Source organism: Manis pentadactyla, chromosome 8, assembly GCF_030020395.1.
Source record: "Manis pentadactyla isolate mManPen7 chromosome 8, mManPen7.hap1, whole genome shotgun sequence".
Taxonomy (NCBI): domain Eukaryota; kingdom Metazoa; phylum Chordata; class Mammalia; order Pholidota; family Manidae; genus Manis; species Manis pentadactyla.
The window spans coordinates 127,323,064-127,349,201 of record NC_080026.1 but is presented as its reverse complement, the minus strand read 5'-3'; the positions used below and the strand labels follow the sequence as shown (position 1 = coordinate 127,349,201).

At 43.4% G+C, this 26,138-nt stretch overlaps 2 protein-coding genes across 5 annotated transcripts in view; one reads left to right on the top strand and one right to left on the bottom strand.

The window, feature by feature from the left end:
• Positions 1 to 1,399: 1,399 nt before the first annotated feature.
• ENO4 (enolase 4) lies at positions 1,400 to 24,844 on the bottom strand. 3 transcript variants are annotated; one of them, XM_036898992.2, is made up of 13 exons: positions 24,307 to 24,843; positions 20,111 to 20,239; positions 18,045 to 18,235; positions 16,182 to 16,327; positions 14,373 to 14,542; positions 14,150 to 14,281; positions 12,792 to 12,845; positions 9,685 to 9,741; positions 7,353 to 7,520; positions 5,124 to 5,249; positions 3,640 to 3,835; positions 2,097 to 2,164; positions 1,400 to 1,580 (listed from the first exon to the last, which is right to left on the bottom strand). In XM_036898992.2, exons 1-13 carry the CDS (start codon positions 24,469 to 24,471, stop codon positions 1,419 to 1,421), a joined length of 1,764 nt encoding a protein of 587 aa, XP_036754887.2. In that variant the 5' UTR covers positions 24,472 to 24,843; the 3' UTR covers positions 1,400 to 1,418. The 3 variants fall into 3 exon arrangements, with proteins under 3 accessions (XP_036754887.2, XP_036754889.1, XP_036754888.2); XM_036898994.2 differs by lacking the exon at positions 14,150 to 14,281 and having other exon boundaries at positions 24,307 to 24,844; XM_036898993.2 differs by lacking the exon at positions 20,111 to 20,239 and having other exon boundaries at positions 24,307 to 24,844.
• HSPA12A (heat shock protein family A (Hsp70) member 12A) overlaps positions 24,294 to 26,138 on the top strand; it is a 173,901-nt gene continuing 172,056 nt past the window's right edge. The window contains exon 1 of one of the 2 annotated variants that reach the window (XM_036898987.2): positions 24,294 to 24,390. The gene's annotated coding sequence lies outside the window, so the exon portion shown is untranslated. Of the gene's footprint in view, positions 24,427 to 26,138 lie in introns of both variants that reach the window. The other variant, XM_057506378.1, reaches the window with a different exon arrangement.

The window sequence follows — 26,138 nt, the reverse complement described above, 5'->3', positions numbered from 1 at the left end:
CTATTTTTCGTTTTCTGAGGAACCTCCATATTGCTTTCCACAATAGTTGAACTAGCTTGCATTCCCACCAGCAGTGTAGGAGGGTTCCCCTTTCTCCACATCCTTGCCAGCATTTGTTGTTTCTTGTCTTTTGGATGTTGGCCATCCTAACTGGTGTGAGGTGATATCTCATTGTAGTTTTTATTTGCATTTCCTTGATGACTAGCAATGTGGAGTATCTTTTCATGTGCCTATTGGCCAAACATATTTCTTCTTTGGAGAAGTGTCTGTTCAGATCCTCTGCCCATTTTTTAATTGGGTTATTTGTTTTTTGGGTGTCGAGGTATGTGAGTTCTTCATATATTTTGGATGTTAACCCCTTATTGGATATGTCATTTACGAATATATTCTCCCATACTGTACGATGCCTTTTTGTTCTGCTGATGGCATCCTTTGTTGTACAGAAGCTTTTTAGTTTGATATGGTCCCACTTGTTCATTTTTGCTTTTGTTTCCCTTGTCCGAGGAGATGTGTTCAGGAAAAAGTTGCTCATGTTTATATTCAAGAGATTTTTGCCTATGTTTTCTTCTATGGATTTTATGGTTTCATGACTTACATTCAGGTCTTTGATCCATTTTCTCCTTTTTTTTTAAATGATTATATTGAGTCACAAAGTAGGCCTGCTTCCTTGCTTTCATTCTAAAAATTGGCATGCTCCACCATACATTCTATAATATATCTGTCTGAATAGATTCATTTATAGCATCCACGAAAATTTTCTGTTTTGGCTGTACGAAACACTTTCAATATATCAATTGGTTTATACTATCCTAAACTACAAAATAGTTCTAGAATTACAAAGACAATAACTATTAGTGTCTTTAAATGTCATATGCTGTGTACCCACTTTTGGCCATTACAGTAACATAATGAGTAAAAATGCATATTTGGGGTGTTGTTTCTCCAGTTAGCCAGGGCACAAGGTGCTTCTCCCACCCAAACTGACAAAGGTTTCATTTCATAAGTGATTGGTTCATTTCTCTTGAGACCATAGCGTTTTCCAGTTATATTAAAATTAACATGCTGCCTACTTGAGTAAAAGGAGTTGTTTCTGAAAGCCATTAGGAAAACGTGCTTTTAACTTCCCTGGAGTGTGCAGAAAACCTTAAATATAATTCAGACCATAACAAAAGGTAAGGTTGGAGATTCCAATCAATTAATTCTATTAAACAGCATCACACAGTCTTTTCATCAAGAAGAGGAGGGAGAGTTTTAAGCATTCAGGTAAATGTAATGCACTAAGAAGACAATACACATTGTGGCAAATGCCATCCTAGTTTTTGTCAGCACTTATTTACGGTCTTAGGAGTCCCCTGCCCTCCTGCCGAGGGACTTCCAAAGACAGCCATGTGCATGTCCCCCTTGCAGTCTTTGTTCTCTTATTCGTGGCTCAGTGGCAACAAAAGGAGAAGGCAGCACGTACCCAGTGTTCCACTCTGGATGAGTTCTTCCTCTACAGTAAAAAGGCGGTTGTACTTAGTCACGTGCTCGCCGCGAGAAAGACCTCCCAACTTGATAAACTGGACACCGAGTCCAACGGCCTAAGGAGGGAAAACAACTTATTTTAAATGGGGACGTCATATTTTGCTAAACTACAAACAGTTCTTTAGGGAGAAAGGACACACTCACTGTATGCTCTCTTGGATTTTCTTTTATAAGTCAGGTTTCTGATTTTTATGTAAGTAAAGTTGCCTGCTTACAAGCTGAGTGCCAGGAGGTAGAGAGAGTGCGGCTATGCATCAGACACTTTACTAGGCATGGAGGCACTCTGGTTTTCCCTAAGGACATCCTGGGCTTCCTCACATCACGTTACAGTCCGTTGGGATACCAGATGTCATTTAACGTGTGCTCATCATTTTCCCAGGACTTCAATTTTTCTTCTTTTTAAAAGTTCAAAGATTAGCTCTTTGCAAAAGGTAGTTGTCTGGGAGGAAGCAAGTCTATTTCATAAAAGGTTACATGACTTTCTCTGCCAAAGACAGCATGTCTCTGAAATACCAATTCGTGATAAAACAGTGTTTTGGCAATTCTGCTGTTGACCAGCTCTCGGCACTTACCAGATCGACAAGGCTGTCATCTGACGACTCTCCCTCTGTGCTTCCAAAGACAGCCATGTGCTTGTTACCTGGAAGCAGAGGAATGCTTTTCAGTTTTAGATGGTACAGAAGCAATTATATATACGAGCTTCTGGGATCAAAATTTAAAATTTGCTAGAGATTTAAAACCTTCCCCGTGAAGTCAATCACTTGACCACCTGAGAATTCTAACCCAAACACTGATATTTTTATTACCCTGGTTTTATCTGTTTATCCCTTTACAGCAGCTTGGATGCCAAACACTAAATGAATGGCATGCTTCATCAAAGTTAAGATACCATAAATTGTACGATCTGTTGTTAAAAGGGGATGTACTATGAAAGGGGGAAAATGCTCAAATTAGATTGACACATTTTAAGACCCCAACTGTAAGACATGATTCAGTTTCATCCATGTTACATGAAGAAAAATGTGCAGCTTTGAGTCAAAAAATAAAGTAAGGGCAAGGGCATCATATGGGGAAGTTGATATCCTTAATAGTAGATTTCAAGGTTCATCATGTAGAAGGTTATCCAAAGAAACCTATCATTCTGAATGTTTACTTATTAGAAGAACAGTGTTGATAAAACCTTTGAAATTTGCTCAAGTCTAAAAAGAAAGTATGCCAAAGTTCTTCCTGTAGTTAACAGTTGTGTTTTAGAGGCAGGAGTTATAGCAGCACTCTGAAGGGAATGAGAGGACAGCTGGGTGGCAGGCCCAGGAGGGAAGGCCAGGGCTGGGGCCTGCCATCTACTGCCTGCAGGCCCAGGGACTTCAGGCATACCGTTCTGCCCTCCGGTACCAGTCCGGCCCTTGTTTGTCAGTCAGACCCGAGTCCTTCTCCAGACCTCAGACTAGTCTTCCGCCTACCTCCTGTGACCTACTATTGATGATTAGGTTTCAGGCACTGTGCATAAGTGAACAAGACTCCCATGTACTCTTGGGAGTTTACAGTCCGTTGGGATACCAGATATTAAGTAATTGTACAAGTAATTGTGGCCAGTACTACAAAGAGAAAGTATAGGATGCTATGAGAAAGGTTCAGAGCAACCAGATAGGAATGGGGGGAAGTCAGGGAAGGTATATATGTCTGAAGAGGTTTCGTTTAAGGTAAAAAGATCTAAAGGATCAGGAGTAGTTAGCCAAGTAAATGGTGCAGGGCAAAACATTCTAGGCTGAAGGAACAGCATGTTCAATGACCTCAAAGTGGTAAAGGGTTTAACCTTTTGAGGAATTAATAAAAAGCCAGTGTGAGCAAGTGGGATCACTGTGGTGGCATGTGAAGCAGACGGGGCAGTGGCCTTAGCCACCCTTTTGTGGCAGCACTTACTAGAGAGGATGACCTCCTGCATGGGGGCTGATGGTTGGAATTTTCTTCTACCAAGATTTATTCCATGCTTTTTATCAACTTATATACAGCTTATATATTTTATATACAAAAATATATATGTATATATATATTTTTGACTCCTTGTATAACCAAGTTAAGTTCATTAGGATTCTTCAGATCTATATGTTTACTCACTGTCAATAAGATCGGTTATTTCCACCAAGTCAGATATGGTAGTTTGATTTGTGTGTTTTATGATCAGCCCACTGGACCTGGGGGTGCTGATGTTACCATCTTCTAGAAGCTTAGAAATGCTCCTGGATGCAGTGCCTGCAATTATATAACACCTGGAACCGAGGGCATTGTAGATGCTGTCCCACTGTTCAGAGTCCTGGGTAAATATTTAAGAAGTGATCATTACAATATATTTAACATAATCACAAAACAACAGGAATCATATAGCACATAAAGTTATACACCCTTCTGAGATAAACCAAACAGTTTTCTTTTGCATCTTCAGCCGAGTGATACCTGTACCACAGCTACACAAATTAACAAGCTTCATGGGATAGGAACTTAAAAGTGATTAAATTTGAGCTTAAAAACCTAGTGAATTTAACTCCCATTAAATGCTATTCTCCACATTGGTTCTGAAGTCCTTCAAAGCCGGGCTATTCTCACCTATTGTATTCTCTAGATTGCTGCTAAAGACTGGCTGGTTAGATGATTTTACTATTATTTCTGGTAAACAGACAACTAAAAGAAATAAGCCTGTAAGGGCTTTGGGCCCTCATTCTTAACACCTTTACTTTTTATTGGTGAGACCCCCATATGAAATGAAATACTTATTATTTAAAAAATGAATATATGTCTTCCCAGACATGGTACTAGATTCCAGCCTATCCCATTAGACCCTATGTGTGCAACTTATCACATTAAAAACAAATGAAGTCAGAGCCCAGGACAAGCTCCAGAGGACAGGGCTGCAAGACGCAAGGGCTGAGCTCAGTCAGAGTCTCGCGTGGGTATTCGGTGCTGCCCAGGAAGGACGGGCCTGGGAGGCCCCTGGATGCCAAGCGCCCAGCATTCTTCTTGTCGCCCAGTGTACATAACTGTCTTATCTCAAAGAGCTTATCTGTGCAGCATTCCTAATGGTGCTCAAATTCAAGTTAAGAATTTCAGTTTTAGGGTTTAAGTGGGTTAGGAAGAGAGATGGTCTTCATGTAAGCAGCCCTTATCAGATGCATTAGTTTGAATAGATCAGATCCCCTCGGGATCTCACACCTTTTGAGAGTATGGCTTTGTTACTTTTATGTATGTGTGGTAACTGGATTTAGGCTAAACTCATTTGGCCTAGTTAAAGTCCTACGTCCATGAGCACTGGAAGCTGACAGACGCTTGGCCTGTGGAGCACCGGCCAGCACAGCAGACTCGGCGTCCGTCTGTCAGGCCATGTGTAAATGCACGAGCACTTCAGTGCTGGTTTTGTTCTGTAGACAGGCATATGCCTAAGTAACTGTGCTTCTGCTGTTCGTTTGCTTACTCAGTGCCTTTTCTCATAAATGCTGAAATAACACCGCTTAGCCCCAGCCCAATTGACATCATATTTTGAATGACAGATCCAAAACAATGAGATTTTATTCTGTATTTTATTATAAAATACAAGGTGAACCTGTTACCTCCTTCCTGAAAGGATCGATTAAGGCGATAATTGAGGGGAACTTGCTGACCAGGTCCACATACAGGTCAACCATCTCCGCTGCGTGTTTGTAGGTTCCTGTCATCACTTCATACTTGCCTTTACTCTGGTAAGTGTGAGGAAGACATTAAAATAAGGATGAATGATGAATTTCTTAGATGTTAAAGATGTGATCCAAATTCATTTTCTTTCATTTTATATAAAAGACTTTGAACAGATCCTTTTCTGGCCACATTCACATGAGAAAGGTATGCATTTTACTTTAAATATCTGTTAAATATTAAACTGGGGAAAGCCATTCCTCTTGATGCCCCATGGAGCTCTTCCCGCTGACTTCAAATGAAGCTTTCTGCACAAAAAAACGAGTATAGGATAGGAGGTAAATAATTTATTGCTTAGGTTTATGAGCTGGTGCCAGATACTTGGCTACCTGGGCAGATGGGCAATAACACAAATTCATAAAACAAACAGAATAGCAATGCAAATCTGCCCACTCACTACAACTCACCATTTTTCAACTCACAGTAAACAAATAACTTATTTCCTCTACTGTGAATCCTCCAAAATTGCAAAACAGGGCTAGGTGTTGCAATACTAACAACAAATATGAAATATAAAGTGACTCATGAGCAGGTATTTGTCAGGTAGCGTGCAAGTTCTAGTAGTCACAATATTGTCTTGAAAGTAGAATTCTAGGGCAACCCCAGTCATTCCAAGTCTGCAATGCCTCCAAGTCATCAAGGATAGAAGTAAACAGGCTAAAGGAACTAGTATAGTCTCTGCAAAACACGGCACCCTTACTTCCAAGTCTGTGTTCACAGATGGCACCTGGGACTTAAGGTGTTGGGAGGTCGAATGGGACAGAATGGCTGTTAAGTTCACTGATGCCCTCCTGCTGCTAATAGAATGGATTCCAGTGGAATTAAGCAGGTTCCTAAGAAATCTGCAATTGAAAGGATTTTATACTTTCTTCTCATTAAAATAGCACCAAGAACCTTTAGTTTCTATAGTACAAAGCTTAAAAACCTGTCTTGTCAGTAAGGAAATGCTAATGACTTTGAACTAACATTGAACTGATACCAAGCTAATACATTTCACTGAATATAAGCAATAAATACCTGTTCTAGTTAGCACTAGCAGTCAGTATATTCATAGTTCTTGCTATACGTTGCTCATGAAAACATGCAATTATTTTTCTTAATGGTATGCCTAGGAACCAGTCATTATGAGAAGACTAGGAAATTACATTAAACATTCCTTTATGTGCTTGAGTTTCTTTAGAAAACTAAAAGAACTTTTAAGTCAGCTGAAACGTGGAGTTCTTATGTACTGTTCAAATTTCCCTTTGAAGTTAAAAGAGTCACAAATTAAAGTGGAATCTTAATCTGGTCAGGTCCCCTGAATTTGACATTAATTACCAAGTCACCATAAATGCATATCAATATTCTGGGCATTGTACAAAACTTAGACTGGGCATTTGTATGTGTATAAGAGAGGTAACTGCTAATAACTTTTCTAACATACCAGTTTCCCAAGTTTAAAGGTGTACTGCTGGTTACCCTAAGGAAGTGAGGACTGCAACATTTTTTAATGAACCTGTTTTCCATTTTCTTTCTTTTTAAAATAACTCCCTCCAGGGGTGGGTGGCTCCCAGGTGAGGTTTCATCACTAAAGCTCTGTCCTAACCCAGGGTGTGGATGACACTGTGTTGGGCTTAACTGGATAAAAACATATTCTCCATAAACTTCAATAACTTGGAAATATTTTGATATTTAAAAAGCAAGTCAGAGCGAAACACCTTGCGTCTTGAAGGGCTTATCAAGTCATAGTTACAACTGACTCTCTCTTCATGCTTGACAGATTCAGCATCTACCAACTGAATGAATGTACCTAGCAGAACATACTAGTTTGTGAAATTATTTTTCTGTCATTCTCATGATTGCAATGTAAACAACCCATTTAGTTATTTTTATTACAGAATTTTGGTGTAATTACTATAATGTTATCTGTTAATTTTTTAAATTATATGGTTATGTTATTTCTGGTCACTAGCTAACTTGGCTTCCCCAACTCCATGTATATTTGGACCATTCAGAACAACAGTAATTTAGAAAAACAGGATCTGTTTGGAAAATATAAGTTGTTCTTTTAAGTTCTAACTTAAAAATAATAGGACCTCAACAAAAAGTATTCTGGAGTGGAAACTTACATAGTCCATCAGCTCATGTGCAGCACAGTTGATGGCCAGATGCAGCTTTGTTCCCATTTCTAGCCCCAGGTTTGCACAGATTCCTTGTATTAGGAGCAGTGGCTGCTCTATGGTGTCATAATTAATGGTTAAACACCCAAGATGGGACATCTTGCCAGTGACCTGCTGCTGCAAGATCAAAAGAAAAATGATGCATATAAATATAGCACATCGAGGCTCTTGGAGCTTCCTGGTTATAAATGGGACACGGTTCATTATCAGAAGCCTCTCTCCAAACATGAGTCCTCTGATTCTCAGTTAATTCCACTGCTAGGTCCCACTCATCTCTGCACGACCTTAGGGCATACAATTGCCCTGCAGTATCTGGGAGTAATTTTCTTACTCTCAAGTTTTCAAGTTTGACCTGGGAACACACTTTTCTCTCTTTAGTGTGCCTATGTTACCGCTTTATCAGCTCTGCCATCGGACATGGGCTAATCTGAGCCATGGCCGCCAGGTTGGTGACTCTCCAGGCTGTCCCTATAAATGTCTGTCCTGCCTGTCCCCTCTATCTGCCCTCTTCCTCCTCTCCTGCTTTTTCCTAGGTTCCATTTTCCTTTAGAAGAATGTAATTGTTAAAAGTTAAGAAAATGGAACCTTCAGGAAGGGTTTTATTTTTAAAGGGATTGAAGGCTTCAGTTAAAAGGATGCAGCACTGAGGCTGGATTTTAGCGGAAGGAGATTGGGGGACCCAAATGACCCCAGGGAAAGGCAGCCATATGCTACTATTGCAAGGTTGGCCTTCATGTGCCCTCATCATAAATTGCCACTGTGCAATTATAACTTAGAGCAACATCAGTAATTCTGGGAGCCTCAGGGGTATGTGTGCCTGGATACCAAACTCAGGAGCAAATGTGAGCCTAGGTATAAATAACCCAATTTTACTGGTGGTAGCACTAGTTAATTATAAGATCCATCCGTCATTTTTAATGTCAATGAGAGGAGCTTTTATTTGGCAAAGGAGTAGTTGGAGAAATTTCTGTGTATCAGTTGAGTTTTGTTATAGTCTTCTACACTGTAAAGGTATCACTTACTTGGTGCTTATTAAATGCCAGGTACTATTCTAAATTCTTCAAATAAAGTGAGTACATTTACCCTCACATTGGCTCTAGGAAGCATGTACCTTTATTATCCCCATTTTACAGAAAGTTAAGCAACTTGGAACAGATTGTAATCCAGGCAGTTTAGCTTCAGAGTCCATGCCTCTAACTCTAGTATGGCTGTCTTTCCACAGTCTACCATCTAACATGTTTCTAACAGGAAAGAAAAAGGAGTAGTAGTAAAGCTGATCTTGGGAAGGGCCCATCTTGGTCTGAGTTTCTCAGGACAGTAAGCCACCTGCAAGCACAAGGAGAGAGCACCTGTCCGCCATCCCCTTATAGAGTGTTGGGGCCACTGCAGCATATATGGCCGTCAGGGAGTTTACTTTCTGCTAAGCTGTTTGCACATTGCTCTTCTCTCTCAGTTTTGAGGAGGAACTTAATTGTTTATCTTTGCCAAGCAGTCTCTTCCTTTACTAGCCTCTCTTGCTGATGTGATGACTTCAACAGACTCTAAAGTCTCTGACATCACAGGAAGGCTAATGATTGCACGTTTCTTAGAACAGGTATTGCTTGGTGAGCAACCTCATTCATTATATCCAGGGTTCTCATTGTTTGTTCTAAATACATGGTTGAAAGGCTAGTCATGTAACAGAGCATCCGAGCGCCCGCAGACCAAAGTGACGGACCAAGCTTCTCTGGTCTCCGAGGCTCTTGTGCCAGCCCAGCCAGCTTGCACAAGAGCTGTTTGTCTGACTACCAGCAAAGTCTGGGCCCCAGCAATGGTTCATTTGAAATGGCACTTCAGTGCCTTCTGGAGGCCAGACAAAAGGAATGGCTATCTTTTTGTGCCCTTTCTTCCTCTCTTTGGTAGTAGTAAAATTAAAATCTAAAACATCCTATATGCTCAGCTAGTCATCGGAGAGATTCACTTTCTCCATTACTTCTCCTGTAGGGTTTTAAATATAATCCAATTCCTCATAAGTGCTTCTCTAGACCCTCTGGGATTTCAGTTGGACAGACAGCTGCTGGCAGGGACAGACAACCTGTTGCCAGAGAGGTGTGGGCAGAATGATATTCCAGCTCTGTGGCTGCCTGGTTTAGTGTTTGCTTCTGAAGTAGCATCAGGGAGTAATTTCCATTTGTGTTAGCCCAGGTCCTGGAGCAAAATGATCACGTGAGAAGAGAGAGGGCAGGGAATATATAAATGGATGAGCCACACAGAGGTAAGGCAAACACACACACATACTTACTTGACTTATTTTGCCTCCATTATGCCCTTTCTTTGTCTCTGCTTTGGGAGGAGAGGGCTATGGGACAGAAGATAAGACATGTCACTTGGGCATTTCAGGTATGTCTGTGGCAGCAAGTGGAGCCCCCGGCTCTCAGGGCTGCCGACTGCTCTGGGGCCCAGCCAGTCATGCTGTGAAGCATGCACACACATGTAGGGACCATGACAGCCACTCTCTACTTTTATAAACCCCTAACAATTTCTCAGAGTCAGGCACATGTTCCCTTTAGTTCATCCTTACATCCTGCCTCCAATCATACATAGAAAGAGTATGCCTATCTACATATTCATGCATTTCTACTCATAAATATAAAGCATTAGTCATACAAAGTCCCTTCCTTGTCCTTAAGGAGTAACAGCACTATGGGATTTGCTTTTATAGGCCAAACATATTGTTTTGAGTATGTCAAGGTACAAACACTTTCTCCTTCAGGGTGGATTGGACTTCTGGAAACAGCCAAAGGTCATTAAATCTGATGAATCTGGTATGTGCAATGTTATTTGAGATTAAAAGCAAAGATAATTTCCAAAGAGTACTGGTAATTACCGATCCGCACAGTTTGGGAGTATTGATGGCGTAGTGTAGCAAGGACTTAGCCTTTTAATGGGTGCCTTTTCATGCCCAGCATTTCCTGGCTCTGTAAGCTGGGGCATATTTGTCAAGAATCAGCATGGTTCAACTCAAGTATATGCAAATATAATTATCTTGCTTCTTTTCACTATGGAGTCCACCGAACTTTCTATCCCCTGGTAAAAATCACATAGTCAGGAAGCAAATGGATGTGTGAGGCAGGAGAGAGACAGTGGTGAACAAGACAATCCCGGCCTCTACTCAGGGAGAAGATGGGGAAGATTCGGGGCAATGCGGGTTACAACCAGGGAAGATGGGGTGTGGGCTGCAGTGCAGAAACAGGGGGCATCATTGTGTAAGGGTGGGGGACTCTGCGGAAGCTGACTCTCGGGGGCTCTGTAGGAGTGCCAGACCCTCTGGGGAAGAAGGGCCTGTGTGGCCTAGAGCCAGGGAGGTGGCCTTCCTGAAGAAGCCTCGGAGCAGAAAAACCAGTGCCTTGACACGGGGTTTTCCAGCCTTGGCACCACTGGCACCTCAGGCTGGATGACCCTTGGCCGTGGGGGGCTGCCTTGCGCAGCGGAGGGCACTCAGCTGCATCTCTGGCCTCTCCTAACTAGCTACCACGACAACACCTCCCTCCAAGCTGCGACAGCCCTAGGTGTCTCTGGGCACCATCAAGTGTCCCTTGGGCAAAGTCACTCTGTTGAGGACCATACCTTACAAGAATAGTCTTCTAAGATACACTTTAGTACATCAAAATTTCAAAAGAAAAAACTCCCTATGATTCCATAAAATACAGTTAAGAGGCCTGCCACATGATAGAGAAAACACCTATACAGAAAGGATCAAAACCTTTATTATGAAAAGAACTTTAATAGCTATTGGTAAAAGATGAACACCTCCATAAAAGGGCAAAGAAATAAAGTAATTTGCAGAGTGATTTGTGCGGAATTTTTATATTACTTTAAATACAAACAGGCTGTGTGTGTGTGCGTGTGTGTGTCTGGAAGGCCATACACTAAATTTTTAATGGTGGTTACTTCTAGAGAAGGGACTGGGACTGAGGGTGGTAACTGGTGGGGGATAGAGAGTAGGTGGTAGGGGGGTGACTAGCTCTACCAGCATTTTCACAAGAATGTTCATGAGCTACTTGTACAATCAAAAAAATCAACAAAATATTTAAAAGTCAGGATGATTGCAGAAAGCTCAAATATCCTTAATTTCGTAATACTCTAAACTGGATTTCCTCCACCTGCTCTGACAGCCCCACTATGCATTACGCAACTGCTGTGCCAGCTCCTGCTCTGAGCACTGCATAGATTCAACTCACTCCCTCCTCCCGATCTCCCCGTAAGATGGATATTCATCATACCCATTTTGTAGATGAGAAACCTGAGACAGAGAGGGTATGTAATTGGCCCAAGGTCACACAGCTGGTAAAGGGCAATTTGTCCAAGCCTGAGTCTCTGCAGGTTGGTCACCCATAAAAGCACCACGGAAAGTAGCTCCAGGCTGGTGCTTAAAGCAGTTCTGATCAACCGTAGGGCTTGGCCTCTGCCACCCATCTGCAACACGTCAGGGGAACCCCCTGTCTGCAGTCACCAGCTCTTGCTGGCAAGACAGCACTGGAGCCCAAGCCCCTTCCTGTCTCACGGCTATTGGCTATTGTGCTCGGCCCCCATCCTACTGGGGAAGGGCTAGTGCTCCCTGATCAATGTAGTTAAAAAGCCTCATGCTAAATGAATGTGGGATCCTAGGTTGAATCCTCCAACAGCAAAAGGACATTAATGGAAGAGCCAGTGAAATTTGAATAAAGTCTGGAATTTAGTTATTAGTAACCATTTTGGTTTCTTAGTTTTGACAAATGTACCTTGCAATGTCTCAGGTTAACAAAGGGGGAAACTGGGTGAAGGGTATCTGGGAACTCTCTGTACTCTCTAACTTTTCTGTAAATGCAATATTATTCCAAAATAAAGGGTATATGTATGTATGTGTATATGTTCGTGCTTTTTTTTTTTTATGCCCCAGAGATGAGAACTGGGTCTCTTTCCTGGCCTCAGCCCTGCCGTATCACTGTTCCCTGCCTCAGTGGAATGTGACGAAACAAGCAGTGACTCACACAGCTCTCTGACTTCCCCTGGCCAGGGGTGCTTGCTTGCCCAACACCAGGGTTCTAAGCAGATGCAGTTCTAATGTGCCTTAACCGTTACACCATATTGTCTCTCACATCCTAGGGGTTGAATCCTTTTTTTCTTTAAAAATCCTAAGAGCCAGCTGCTGCAGAGATCAAAATGAGACTGTTAAGCACCATTAGAAACTGGATCTGTACCCAATGAGGGAATACAGAAGCTTGGCTCACACAGGCAACCCAAAGCAAATGAATACGTTTTCCATTTCGGTAGCAACAATATTGAGTTAATTCCAGAAAGAACTGTAATTTGGATACTAGAAGGTAGATAAGCATCAGCAATTAGATACCATAGATTCTCTGTACATACCATTTCCATTGTTTTGGTAATATGTTTCTGAATTTGCTGAACCATTGCCACACCCTGTAAGTAGAATAACCATGATCTTTCACAACTGCAATCTAGAAATTTTAATATAAAAATTTATACCCACACATGCTATTTCTAACTCAGAATATTTGTAGGGTGCCTGATAAGCATCCTGGCTAGTGGATTCAGAATAATATGGCCTACAAAGTCTGAAGATTAAAGGTCATTTTCAGCCCTCAATTTTTATTTGCTTGAATGTGAATGAGAGGCAATTGCTCAGTATCCTCTCTTCACTGTTCAGAACTGACTCGTTCAGTTGTTGGATCAACTTCATTCTCTTTCATGGTCTCTTGACCAACATTCTTGCAATACATGTCACAGGTCACCAAGGGATTCTGCATGATACTGTTTGAATTATATAAACCCACTGTCACTTAAGAAGTAGAAGAGTGTCTTTGGAGAGGGTGGGATCTGCACACAAAGAATGGCATCTGGGACCCAAACAGCACAACAGATATTAACAACAGAAAAGATCCTGGTGCCAGGCTCTGAACATGATCTGACAGATGGTGAGCCAGATATAAATCCTTAGTCTTCCACAATTGATAAATTATGAGGTAATGATTATTCTCCTTAAAAACAAATTCTTCATCATAAATAAATCATCTTGAGATTTAAAAATAAGTGATTTTCACTAGCTAAATAAAACATCGTTCACTGTATTATTAGAGGCGATGGAATTTCTTGTACTTGTTCTGAAAAGGTCCACTATCGAATGTGAACATTCAGTTCTCCCTAATGCCAAATTGGTAGAAATTTTCATGAAGATTTAAAGAGGCACATTAACTCATTCAGGCCACTGAAGAAGGATGAGTTTACTTTACTCAGTAGTAAAGATGCAATTTAGCATTCCTTCATTCCCTATTCCAAAAACATGCTCTTTTGTGGCAGGCAGTCTGCTAGGCCCTGGAGTACTTACTAATCAAAATGGGGTGCCAGGAAAGTGCCAGCTTCCTCTTGTTGCTCTAAAGTGCACAGACTAGTAAATAAAGATATCTCAGCTCCCTCAAAGAACAACCTTCCAGTGTGTTCAAGGCCTGCAGTCACTCTCCCACCGTGTCTCTGGGAGTTACCAGCACGAGTCAGAGCTTTAATAAGACAGAAACCTAAGGTGGCCTAAATGTGTTCCCTTTGGTGTGAGGTTTTGCTTACTTCCCTGATTTCCTAAAATATTTTTTCTCATTTTGTATTTAATACCTTCTCCCTTCGTGTCATAAGCCTTGGGGACCTACACTGAAAACTCATCATTGATGGAGTGTAGTTTTTTAGAAAAAGTCATTTGAGATCATGTAAGGTACTTGTTTAGCTGTTAATCCAGGATGGGGTATACAAATCACTTCTTTCATTAAATTCAGCTTCCCAGGCAATGACTTCCCACAGCTGACCAGAGAGACCATCAGCAGAGGTATAGTAAGCGTGGCTGGCGGTTCCTGAAGTAGAGCAGAGGCAAGGGGAGCAGAAACGGTTGGTTTGTGCTGAGGCACGCATAGCCCCTTGGAATGCAGTGTGATAGATACCGACCTGCTGGTGCTTTAGTGATGCAATCCTTAAGTACAGAGGCTTATTGCCCAGCATGGCACTGGCTTTGGCCACAGCCAGGGACACAGCCCCTATGGCCATGCTGCCGGAGAGAACAGGCTCGACAGGTTCTGGAGGCCTAACAGGTTTCTCTGTAAGAGTATCCTTCCTCCCTGGAGGGAAAAATATTGATAAGAGATTCCCTTCTATTTAGTATGACTATAATAAAACTATTTTTAATGCTTTACCTATAGGGGTGAAATCCCAGCATAAAGAAAGGTGGAAAACTGAGGCTGAGGAGGACATAGTCTCCACTTCAACCCCTAAGAAGTTTGTTTGATTTCACCTTCTACTCCCTGTTGTTCAAAAAAAATCCTTAGCCGTGGATTTGGTCTAATGAATTTTAGGATATTTAACATAAACTGCAACACTTCTAGGGGGCAGATATTGTTATCCCATGTTGGCATATAAGTAAAGTAGGGCTTAGAGAGGTTAAAAGACTTGCCCACTATCTAACAGGAAGTGCATAAAGAAGGGATTTGGATAGTCTTTGAATTCCAAATCCTTTGTTTTTTTATATTCCACCATAGCTCTTGCATATGCAATGTGATGCTGAACATTCTTCCTGCCACACGTCTAACTAGTTATCTTTCTCCCACCCCAAGCTGATGACTTTTTCTATGAGAAATGCCTCCCAGATCCAACCATCCACCAGAATTCTTGCCCATATTTACTCTCAATGTTCTCAGCCACCCAGGCTGATGCGGTTCCACAGAGCCCGTCATAAGATCCAGCATCCTTTCTGTCCTCTCCTTTCCTACCGCTACTGACCTGGGTCAGGTAGGTAAGATAAGTGAGACAAGGTATGTAAGCACCCAGCACAAATACATGCTTAGCAAACTCCTTTCCCCTCCTACTTCTTCCCTTCTCTTGAGTTTCTGGTTCTGTCAGTCAAGAGCAACTGCCAAGTGAACAAATAGTGGTGGTAGCCTCTACTTATACATCAGTCGTGGCCGTCCCCACCCTCCCAAGAGATTGGTTTCACATGATTCTTTTGCCTTGCGCAACTCCACTCCCCTCTCTGAACAACAGCATCTGGATCTAGGAAATCAGAAACCTTGTCTCCATGGTCTCTGTTCCCTTCCTGTTTCTGGTACTTTCTTATTCACGGGAACCGCCACTTAGTGGATGTTTGCTTTGTGCCTAGCACTGTGCCAGGACTGGCAGTGCTAAATGAGGCATGTGTCATGCCCTTCCATAGCATGTTCTACTGGACAGTCACACAAACACTAGCAGCAGCTGGAGAATTAACATGCTGCAGGGGCCAAGAGTAGCAACACATTGGAAGGCATGGGGCAGAGGGCTGCACTGATTTTCTTTGCTTTAAAATTGCAAAGTTTTCCAATGAAAATTTTTATTAATATGTGACACGGGACTGAGAAAATGTTAGTTATCTGTATCAAAGGATATCATTAATCTTTAAACATACAGTCGCTTTTTGATGAGTTACTGGAACTTCTGAGGGGCAGTTGAAGGTCCTCCACGTGACCTTTCCTCTCCCCATCCCCAGCATTGCCATGTTCAGTACACTTTAAGTAAGTGTTCACCTCTGCCTAATAAATTTTATCTTAACAAATAAAAACGAGGGTAGGATTAGCTAAAACCCTGCCTGCCCAATGTGGTAGCTTCAAGTGAGGAAGTGGAGTGGAGAATGGATGTTACCCAACCTAGGTCTTTAGCAAAGAGACTCTAACTTCAGGCTTTCTTCATCACATATTTATTATTAAAGGTTCTGCAAGATAAGCCACTGACCTTGCTTTAGTCCCTTTTTCTTGGCTGGCGGAGGAGGAGGTGGTGGTGGCATTAGAGATGACAGTGTAGGCACTGTTGAGTCTTCCACACTCTTTTCCAACTCTTTTTTCTCCTTATCTTCTTGTACTTTATTTTCAAAGAATGTCCTTAATGGCAAGAAAACATGACTTTGCAACGAGACACTTAAAATATCACTCGTAATTTGGGCCATGTTTTAGTGCTGACCCCAATATGTTTCAATAATTAACTCTACTTTTTAGCTACTTCAAAACAAATCAGCTTCAATTTCCAAGGCCAAAAAATAATGATGCTGTTATAAAACTGTGTTTAAGAGCTGAAACTAATTTTGGCATGAAATAAATGTTTAAAGTTTTCACATGCTCATTTTTTAAGTTATTTGAAGTAAGTAACTTAAAGTAAAAACTTTTAAAGTAAAATTTGAAGATATAGTTTGATTAAGGGCTATTTTCTTTTTGAATAAATGACCATCAGAAGAAAATGAGTCAAAGATAGACAGTGAAAATATACAGCACTATGTGCAGGACCTCTTTGTTTCTTTTTGGGGTATGGTAGGGGGCTAAAATGGATAGTCAAAAAAAAACTTTTAGAAAACCCCTTTTAGGTACATCTACATAAAATTGCAGCTTCCTAGAATAAAGAGGCTAAAAGCTTCCACAGATACAAACAAGCCAAAAAAGACCAATGTTAATGGGAAGCAGATTTGCATTTGACTTTTTAATAATCCAGAAGCTGCTGGGCCAATGCCTAAAGTACTGAGAGGAATTTGTTTGAAACAACAATTCTATACCCAGCTAAACTGTCAACCATGATAGCAAAGAGTGACATTTCTACACAAATAAGAACTCAAAACTTTACATCCCATATACCCTTTCTCATCCTTACTTTTAAAGGATGTAATCCAGCAAGTCAAGAAATAGGAAGATATGAGAGCCAAGAACTGGGAGAACAATGAAGGGATGGCCTATGGCATCTCTGTAGCAGGCCTTAAGGGGACCAGTCCAGATGGGAGGTTTAGGGAGGGAAAATTCCAGGAAAAAAAGGAATGTAATGGGATCGAAGGTATGAAAAAAAATTATGTTGGGGAAAGAAACTATGTTGGGGAAAAAAATAAAGGATATGATCATAGCAGATAAGGGGGAAAAAGGGATCAATGGAATAGCATTCAGAAACTCCAAGAAAACCAAAAACCATTCAAAAATCTTTTTTTCCAAAGGCTATGACCCAACGCCAAAGCAAATTAAGAGTGATGCTATGCACAACTAAGGAAGTGGTGAAGCTTAGAGAAAGAGAATCCAGGTGACCTTCATCTGGCCAAGATGTGGCACTGGGCCTGTGCAAAAGGAAAAGCAATGCTAACCCATATGTGGCTGGGCATTGAGCGATACTTACATGACCCTACTAAACACTTCCTTGATACTCACATTCCAAAGTCAGCCTATGGGCAAAGCTTTGAGGCTTGTTTGTGGCTGGAGGACAGACTATAAGCCTCATGAACCGTGACTGTGTAAGAGGGTATGAGATGCTCAAAGGAGGTATATGAGGAGTTGGGGAGAGGGAAAGGGCATCAACTTCACCTTTCCCTGAGAAACTTACTGAACACTAGGAAAGCTCTATGCATGAAGAGCCCTTTAGGCCTTGTGCAGTCTGACCTGGTAAAGTTTTAGTAACTGGGTTTTCGGCAGAAAAACAACATTTTATGCTAAATTTTGCTGCTTTAGCCTATGCTTAATTGACATCCCATCTGTACCCTGTAGATATGACAGTTCCATTTTATTGGGTGAAATTAAAGAAAAGTATGACATATTTATGCCAGACACTTACATTTCAAAGTGCAAGATTTACCTGAGCACCTGATCTACCTCAGCCTGGCTGGAGGGGGCTGCGCCCTGAAGCTCCTTGGTGATGGTTTCATTGACCCACTGCACAGCGGTGTTCACGGCATCCAACCTTTCTACTACTTCTGCTTCAGCTATCTCAGGCGGGGCATTCTCATGGACTTCGAAGTGAGTTGAGATCACCACAGAACATACGTTCTGAAAGTAACACAAATGTGTTCGGCATTTCCCTTACCACTTGCAGAAAATAAGAAACTAAATGTATCCAGCTTTTTATTTATCACCAGTTTCAAAGGGAAAATGAGAATATGTCATTTTCTTTGAGATATTTTTAAGCTGCTGAAACACTGTGGAACCCAACTTAAAGGGAAATTTTAGAGTATTACCTTTGTTAAAATACTCTTATACAAAGCTTACATTGAACTTAATTTTTATCACTACCTCTCTAGTAAATAGCTAAAAGGATACTCAGATTTAATCACAATTATTTTGCTCCCAGAAACTATTGCAACATTACTTGTAACGAAAAATACGTAGCAGTTTAAATTAATTATTAAAATTATGAAAACAAAGCTTTTCTTTAAAAAGGTCAGGTCTAGATACCTATAAGTCTATAAATCTATATGTAGAGATTAAAGATGGCAGCCTGAGAGGAGAGACAGAGGCTTCCTCCTAAAACTGGATACAAATAGAAAATTTAATTGGCACAACTAATCCTGAGAGAGCAACAGGAAAGAGGACAGCGTCAGACTGCACACACCTGGAGAAAAGAGCAGACCTCACCGAATGGGTGGGTAACGTACCAGATCTGTGGCTCCGCGGGACCCGAGCCCTTCCCCCACCCCAGCTCACCAGTGGGAGGAAGACAAACAGAGCAGGGAGGGAGTGGAAGGCCTGGGACTGCTGAATACCTAGCTCCGGAGATCTGCTCTGGAAGCACAAACCTACATTTCATGGTGCTTCGCGTGACTACTGGGCTAGAAAGGTAATACAGGCAGAGTTTCTGGGGAGACGGATTCTGGCTGCTTGTGGAAAGCAGGGATCCATATCCGGCTGCTCTGGGACAAAAACTTATACCTGTGTGCTCGGCCCACTGGCTCAGGCAGTGGAGACAGGCACAGCAGCCGGGAGGCGGGCAACAGCTCTTTCCTACCCCACAGGCACCAGTACCGCTCCCCTGCGACCCCCCGACATTGCTTCAGGGGCTGAGCAGCTCCAGAATAGCTTCTGGACACTAGAGGGCGCCAGATACAAACATGAAACGCCAAAGGAACCTTGTCCAGAGTAAAATTGTTAATACAACTCCCGAGAAAGATTTAAATGATATGGACCTCATTACTTCCTGAGAGGGAGTTCAAAATAAAAATCATCAACATTCTAATGGAGGTACAGAAAGACATCCAAGAACTCAGGAATGAATTCAGGTCAGAGATCCAATCGTTGAAGAGCACGATGGAGGGTATTAAAAGCAGGTTGGATACGGTGGAGGAGACAATAAATGAAATAGAAACTAGAGAAGAGGAATACAAAGAAGCTGAAGCACAGAGAGAGAAAAGGATCTCTAAAAATGAAAGAATATTGAGAGAACTGTGTGACCAATCCAAGCAGAACAATATTCGCATTATAGGGATACCAGAAGAAGAAGAGAGAGAAAGGGATAGAAAGTAACTTTGAGGAGGTAGTTGCTGAAAACTTCCCCAATCTGGGAAAGGAGATAGTCTCTCAGGCCATGGAGATCCACAGATCTCCCAACACAAGGGACCCAAGGAAGACAAAACCAAGACACATAGTAATTAAAATGGGAAAGATCAAGGATAAGGACAGACTGTTAAATCTATATGTAAATATGTGAATCTATAAAGCTAACTGTAGATTTATGGAACTCATCACATTCATGAGAGTTTTAAAACTATTTTTACCCAATTTCCTTTCTCCATGTTGGATCACCTTCATGTTAGTGTGTCATGTCTGTACCAATATTACTCTTAAACATAATAGATGCATCATGGTGGACTGCATGAGTCATGCTCTGTGTACATAACTAGTGAAGAACACATGTAAGCTGCATCATACCTTGGGAAAATTTTGAATGGTGCAGAATATTTCCACTTGAAGGGTTGGAAGCCCCAGTCCATCCAGTACGCTTTTCCCCACTACTTTGCATATGGTGGGAGGCTTTGCAAGTTTAGAAAAGCAGTTTGCCTGCAACATACACAAAAGAATGCCACAAAAATGACAATGCCACATCTAATTTATCTTTCAGAGGTCATTCACATCTGCTCCGGTTTCTTCTAACCCTCTCAAGGTATGCCCTCCTCATGTTGGGCTCAGTCTGGCAGCTGTGTGGGAACTTCCCTGCCCTCAGGAACTGAGATTAGAAGTTAGCCTGATGCTGAGTCTCTGGTGCATGGGGCAATTTGTTATCTTTTGAGCTTTCAACAGAAACTAGCACATGTTTCTGAATTTAAAGGCCCTGTGTAACTCCTTAGCAGGCCCTAACCTGTCAAAGATGTGGAAATCAATTGGCCTCTAGAAAACTCTGATGCATTCAAACTTAAAGAACCTTAAGTGGGCCAGTTTTTATTCCCCCCAGCAAGGCATCTGATATTTTTATGGTGAAGACTTATGCAGAGACTGAATTTCACTCACCATCAGTTCATGCACAGAATTACATGTTCAAAGAGGATTGTTGGAACCTGAGTGAGAGTAGTTTCATTGGTGTGGAAAAGCAAAAGCCTTTTGGAAGTAATCCAAAAAAGGGAAGGGAGAAAGAGAATGAAGCTGAGATAGAAAGCCCAGTGAAGGAAGTGGAGTGAAAAGATACAAGTTGGTGTCTCTATACAGATGAGCGGGAGCTAGGGGAGAAGGAGAAGGGAAGTGAAGGCGCACCCACCTTCATCACCAGGTAATACAGGGCTTTTACAGTTTCACTTAGCAGACCAGGCCTCCGACCTTTCAGTTCAAAATCCAGTGATCTCAGTCTATATGGCAGGTCATCTAGCACCCATCAGCAGCGTGGCAGTGAAGAGGTGGTGCCCCAGCAGAACGAAAGCAAGAGCAGTTTTCAAGCCACCCATGCATTTTAAGGGTAATGGTTTGTATGTTACACAGTGCTTAAATGAACTTAAAATCAGGAGAGGAAAAATATTACCTAACTTATTCTTTGAGTTCAATGCAGTCAGTTATGAGCATCTACAAAGCACCAGTTACTGTGTTAGGAGGGGAAGAGAGCTAACATTTTTTAAGAGCCTAATATGGACTTCGTGACTATATCTTATTTATCACCGTATCACATACCACAGTGCCTGGCATATTAAGGATTCAATAAATTAAATCTTACATAAACCAGTAAGTGTCAGACACATCCCTGGGTCTCTGTGCATACATTATGTCACTAAATTCTCAAAACAACTCATTAACGTGAGCAGTCATCTCCATTCCACAGATATGCAAACTGAGTTCCAGAGAAATAAACTGTCTGAGGTAATATAAGCAATGTTTTAATTATTCACTGCTTTATAACGGACCACCCCAAAATTTAGTGGTTTAAGTCATTTACTTGGTTGTGGTTTTGCAGTCTGGGCTGGGCTCAAATGTGCCATTCTTTGGCTGGTCTTGCCTGATGTGTCCTACGCAGTTAGTCATCTGGAGGCTTGACAGGGTTCAAAAGATGGTTCACTCCTATGTCCAGCGTCTCAGCCAGGATGGTAGGAGCATCTAGGGGCTGTTGGGCATCTTTCTCACGGGATATCCTGGAGGTCTCCCATCTGCCAGGGCCTCTCTCTCTACCTGATCTCTCACTCCAGCAGGGCAATAGGACTTGCTTGCAGCCCGATGACTAGCTTCCAAGAGGGAGTGTTCCAGGAGCGCAAGGTCAGTACGCCGGCACTTACCAAGCCTCTTTGCATCATGCTTGCCAAGGCACTATTGATCAAGTCACACAGCCAAGTCCTGAGGGGATGTGGGATGGACTTAACACCAGACCATTCACTCTGGCGGTGGGTTTCACTGGGGACCATCAGTATCACAGTCTACTACCACTACCACGTGGCAGGGCTGAGAATGAAATTCGGATCTGCCTGATTCCCAAGCCCAAGGTCTTCCAATTGTAAGTTGTACGATGAAGGAATAGATAGTATTGCTGTTGCCCACAGGCATCTTCCTCAACCCTGAATTCCTCTAATAGGAAAGAGAAGCATAGAAGCTGAATACAGGATGTGTAGTAGTTCAACAGGTGGGAAAAATACAAGGGGGAGAGAAAACAAGAGCAGAAGTCGAAGGCTGATACTTCAGGGAGAGAGAATAGGATAAGGGAAGGGGAGGGAGTGGGAAACGTCAGGGTTTTGGGAACAAGAAGTGGGCCTGTGCAGAGGAGCAGAAGCCCGTTAGCTGAGGCACCGGCAGGTAGCATGCAAGAGGGAGCCACAGGAGGTTTCTAACCAAGAGGATGGTGGGGAGATCTAGGAAGAGCAGCATTGCTCGGCTGGCATTAGGTGGGATGGACTCAATAGGGGGAGGAACTAAGTGAGAATAAGGATGGCCAAAACTAGGGCAGCAACAAAATGAAAAGGTTACCTTTTCACCAGTGCAATTTCTGAACATCTTTCAAAGTCAAAGCCAAAATTTTTCCAGACCCTATGGCCTGCAGGGGTCTTCCCCATCCCTAACTTCCTTGAACAGGCATACAGAGACCTGTCCCTCAGTCTAGCACACAATCATATAGCACCTTATGTGTTATTCCAGTTAGTGTATGGATCAGTGGCTTCCATCCCTAACCAAGGTGTAGCCCCCAGAGAGCTGTACAACTCGAAGGCCTTGCTGCCTCACAGACTGGGAAGAACATTACACTTGGGAACCGGAGTCCAACTTTCTAGCCTGAGATTTTGAACTAAGTAGCAGTGAGACAAGGGATTGGTGTCTTTATAAAATGAGGAAGTCAGACTAGTCAGTTTTCAAGAATTCCTCTAGAAAGAGATTGTGGAAAGAGGATGGGATCAGTCTCATTCACTCATTCATCCCACAAATTGTTCTTGAGGGTCACTGTGTACCATACCCTCTGCTGGGTTGTAGGGACACAGACATAGTTTGTTTCTGTCATCCACTGTGTCCTTTGAAAAAATCATTTAAATTTACTAGGCCCCAGTTTATTTGTAAAACAGGAATCATATTTGCTACCTCACAGGGGTTCTAAAGATTAAGAGAAATAACATACAAAGCACATAGCACAGGGAGCCCACTAAACACTTCCCTGAACGCCCCTCGCCCCATACCTTTAATGTATAGGCCATGACTGAGAAATATAAGCATTCATAGAACATCCTCTATATCAACCACCTCAACAAGCTGTGGTTTGGGACCCTGTAAACTCAGTGAGCTTCTGCACAGCACTTACTCTGCTTGGTGGTGTCACATTGTCCTACCATAGTGCAAACTCCTGCCAGTCCCAGCAAACTGCCTTCTTGAGGTTGATTAGTACTTATGAATCTGGAAGGGAGAAAATGCTTGCCTTTGTTTCAACTGCTCACTGTTTACGGCTAAGGTATGTGTCAGATCTCGTGCTGAGCACAGGGACTAGGAAGGTGGTAGGCAAAGGACCCTGCTCTCCATGGGAACTCACAGCTGCCTCGGGAGGTTTTCAATACATGCAGGAAATGCAATAGGAACAACACTGAAGGGCAATTAGTTCAGGGTGAAGTAGACAAGACTTTGGTGTGAATCAGAAGTGTAGGTAGGAGCTGGTCCGGTGGGGACCAGCATCCAGGCAGAGAAGGGCTCCCATGCCTAGGAGCAAAGGCTTGAAATCGGAGAGACACTTGGTAGCAATGGGAGCGGGCAGGGTATGAGGCCCCGGGGTAGCTGAGGCCATGCTGTAGCAATGCCAAGGCGTTCATCCCGTGGCAGAAATGAGGCGGCTGGCTGTTGGTAAGCTGAGCTACGCGGTATTTAAGGTCTGCGTTTAAAAAGACACCTGGCAGCTGGGGTAGTAAGGAAGCCTGCCAGGGGCCCTGAGCTGTCGCCTTAGCTACAAATACTCCCAGTGCCCGCGTTCCTCCAGCTCCTTCCGGTCCAACACAGTATCTCTCAAGATTCCTTCGCCCGGGTTGACACTTTTCCTTTCTACAGTCGCTACTCCGGGCGACCACTGCTCCCGACCCCCCGTGGCGGCACCGCGCGTGCGCGGTTCTGCAGCGCAGGCGCAGGGCTTTGCCGCAGCGCGGGGCGGGAGGAGCGGGGTTAGAGGGAGGAGGGTCCTTGTCCCAGGTCCCTACCAGGTGCCCGTAGACGTCGGCAGGCTGGAGGTAGAAGGTGGAGTTGAGCAGTTCTTCCAGCCTGCGCGGGACGTCGTTCTCCCGGTAGTACTCCATCGCCTGCTGCTTCAGCTTCTGCAGGTCTCTAGTGGGCCCACTGCTGCAGCCACCGCCTTCTTCCCCCATGGTAGGAGATTTAAGGCTACAGCAGGGGTTAGCCGGGGGCCCGCGAGCGTCCTTCACGTCGCTAGGCAACGCAACGAGATCCCGACCCCAGATCTCGCGCGGCTTTCTGCTCGGAGTTCTTCGCGGCCTCAGGTGCGCGTGGCTCCTCCGCCCTTCTCCCTTTTCCGTGCAGGCTGGCGCCCCGGGTTTGGGCTCCGCAACTCCCGACACCAATCCTCTCCCGGCGTCGTTTTTCACCACTTTCCCCGGCGGGTTTCCTCATGGGGTGATGGTTACCGCTCTCCGGAAGCGATTTTTGCAGCAGCGTGAGAGCGTAGCGCCGGCCTCCTGCCAAGGACTGGAGCCTCAGGTGGCGCCTCTGATTCCTTCCCCTGGGCCCTGGGACCGGGGGCCATCGGCCTTCCCCGCCCACCCCCTCGTTCCTCGCTGTGGGCGAGCTCCTCTGGGTGGCAAGGGCGGCCGGTGCCGGTTCATTACTCTGGGGAGGGGTGTAAACACTCAGGATGTCCTCGCTGGACTGTGGAGGTCCCAGGGCTTCATTAATTCGGCCGATATTTCATTACCTACCCTGAGCCGAGCAGAGCAGTGTGCTGGCTGGGCGCGTTGTGATGTCCAGGAGAGAAATGACTAAGTGCTCTCCCCTGGGAGATTAGTGGGGTGAAATCAATGCAAGGAAAAAGTGTGGGGTGAAAAAATTGGGGGTGACCCTTAAGGGCTGGTTACGGTTTGGGTAGGCCTAGGATTGGCGGGTGATACAGACAAGACTTGAGGGGAAGTGGAAATGGAATATTTACATCAGGTCATATTCTCTTTCTAGAACCTTCAGAGGCTGCCTGCGTGCATCCTGCTCTTTTAAATCCAAACTGCCTGCTTGTCTCCATTACACCTACCAGGTGTCATATGCAATTATAGAACTTAATGTGCGCCCTCTGCTCTAGATAATTCTGCTAGAGGAGTGGGCCCAGATGGACAGGGTGTTCTTGGTCTACTCTTGGCTGTTTGTGCTCCTGACTTAAGCAGATCACTTCAAAACATCTGGGCTGCACTTTCCTCATCCAGAAAACAGTCTTACCTACTCTACCTGCTTCACAAGTCACTTAGGAAAGTGAGTGAGAAAACACATTGAAACAGGATAGTTATTATCAATAGATGCACTGTAGATGTATAAAAATATGTGATTCTATAAATACTGTTACAGAAATCCAGACATGCACTTCCTTCCGAATTCCCTGTGTGTTCTCCCAATCTCTAAGGGAAGGTTTCACTTGCTGGAGTGTGGTAGATCATCGTGGGCCTGCCTTATCCTCCTTGCTAGGTTTCTCTCCATGGTAGGAGCTGAGTCTAGTCATTTTCACATCCACTGAGAGCCTGGGGCTCTGCAGGGACAGGGCATGTGCTCTGCTGAATAGGTGTTGCATGAACCTTCACACAAAATAAGCTGGTGCTATTGCTACTGATGTTTAAATTGCACCTGTGGGCTTTTCCTCATATCCCTCTGGATGGAAGGCACCCCTTTCTCTGGTACACCCATCCTTCAATGCTGAGTGAGTCCCACATCTAAGAAGCCATGCTCCACACCAGCTTTCCTCACTCAAACTTCCTTTTTTTTTCTGAACTCCTTCCCCATTTGCAGCATGGGCCACAAAGTTCAGCCCTCAGGGATGTCT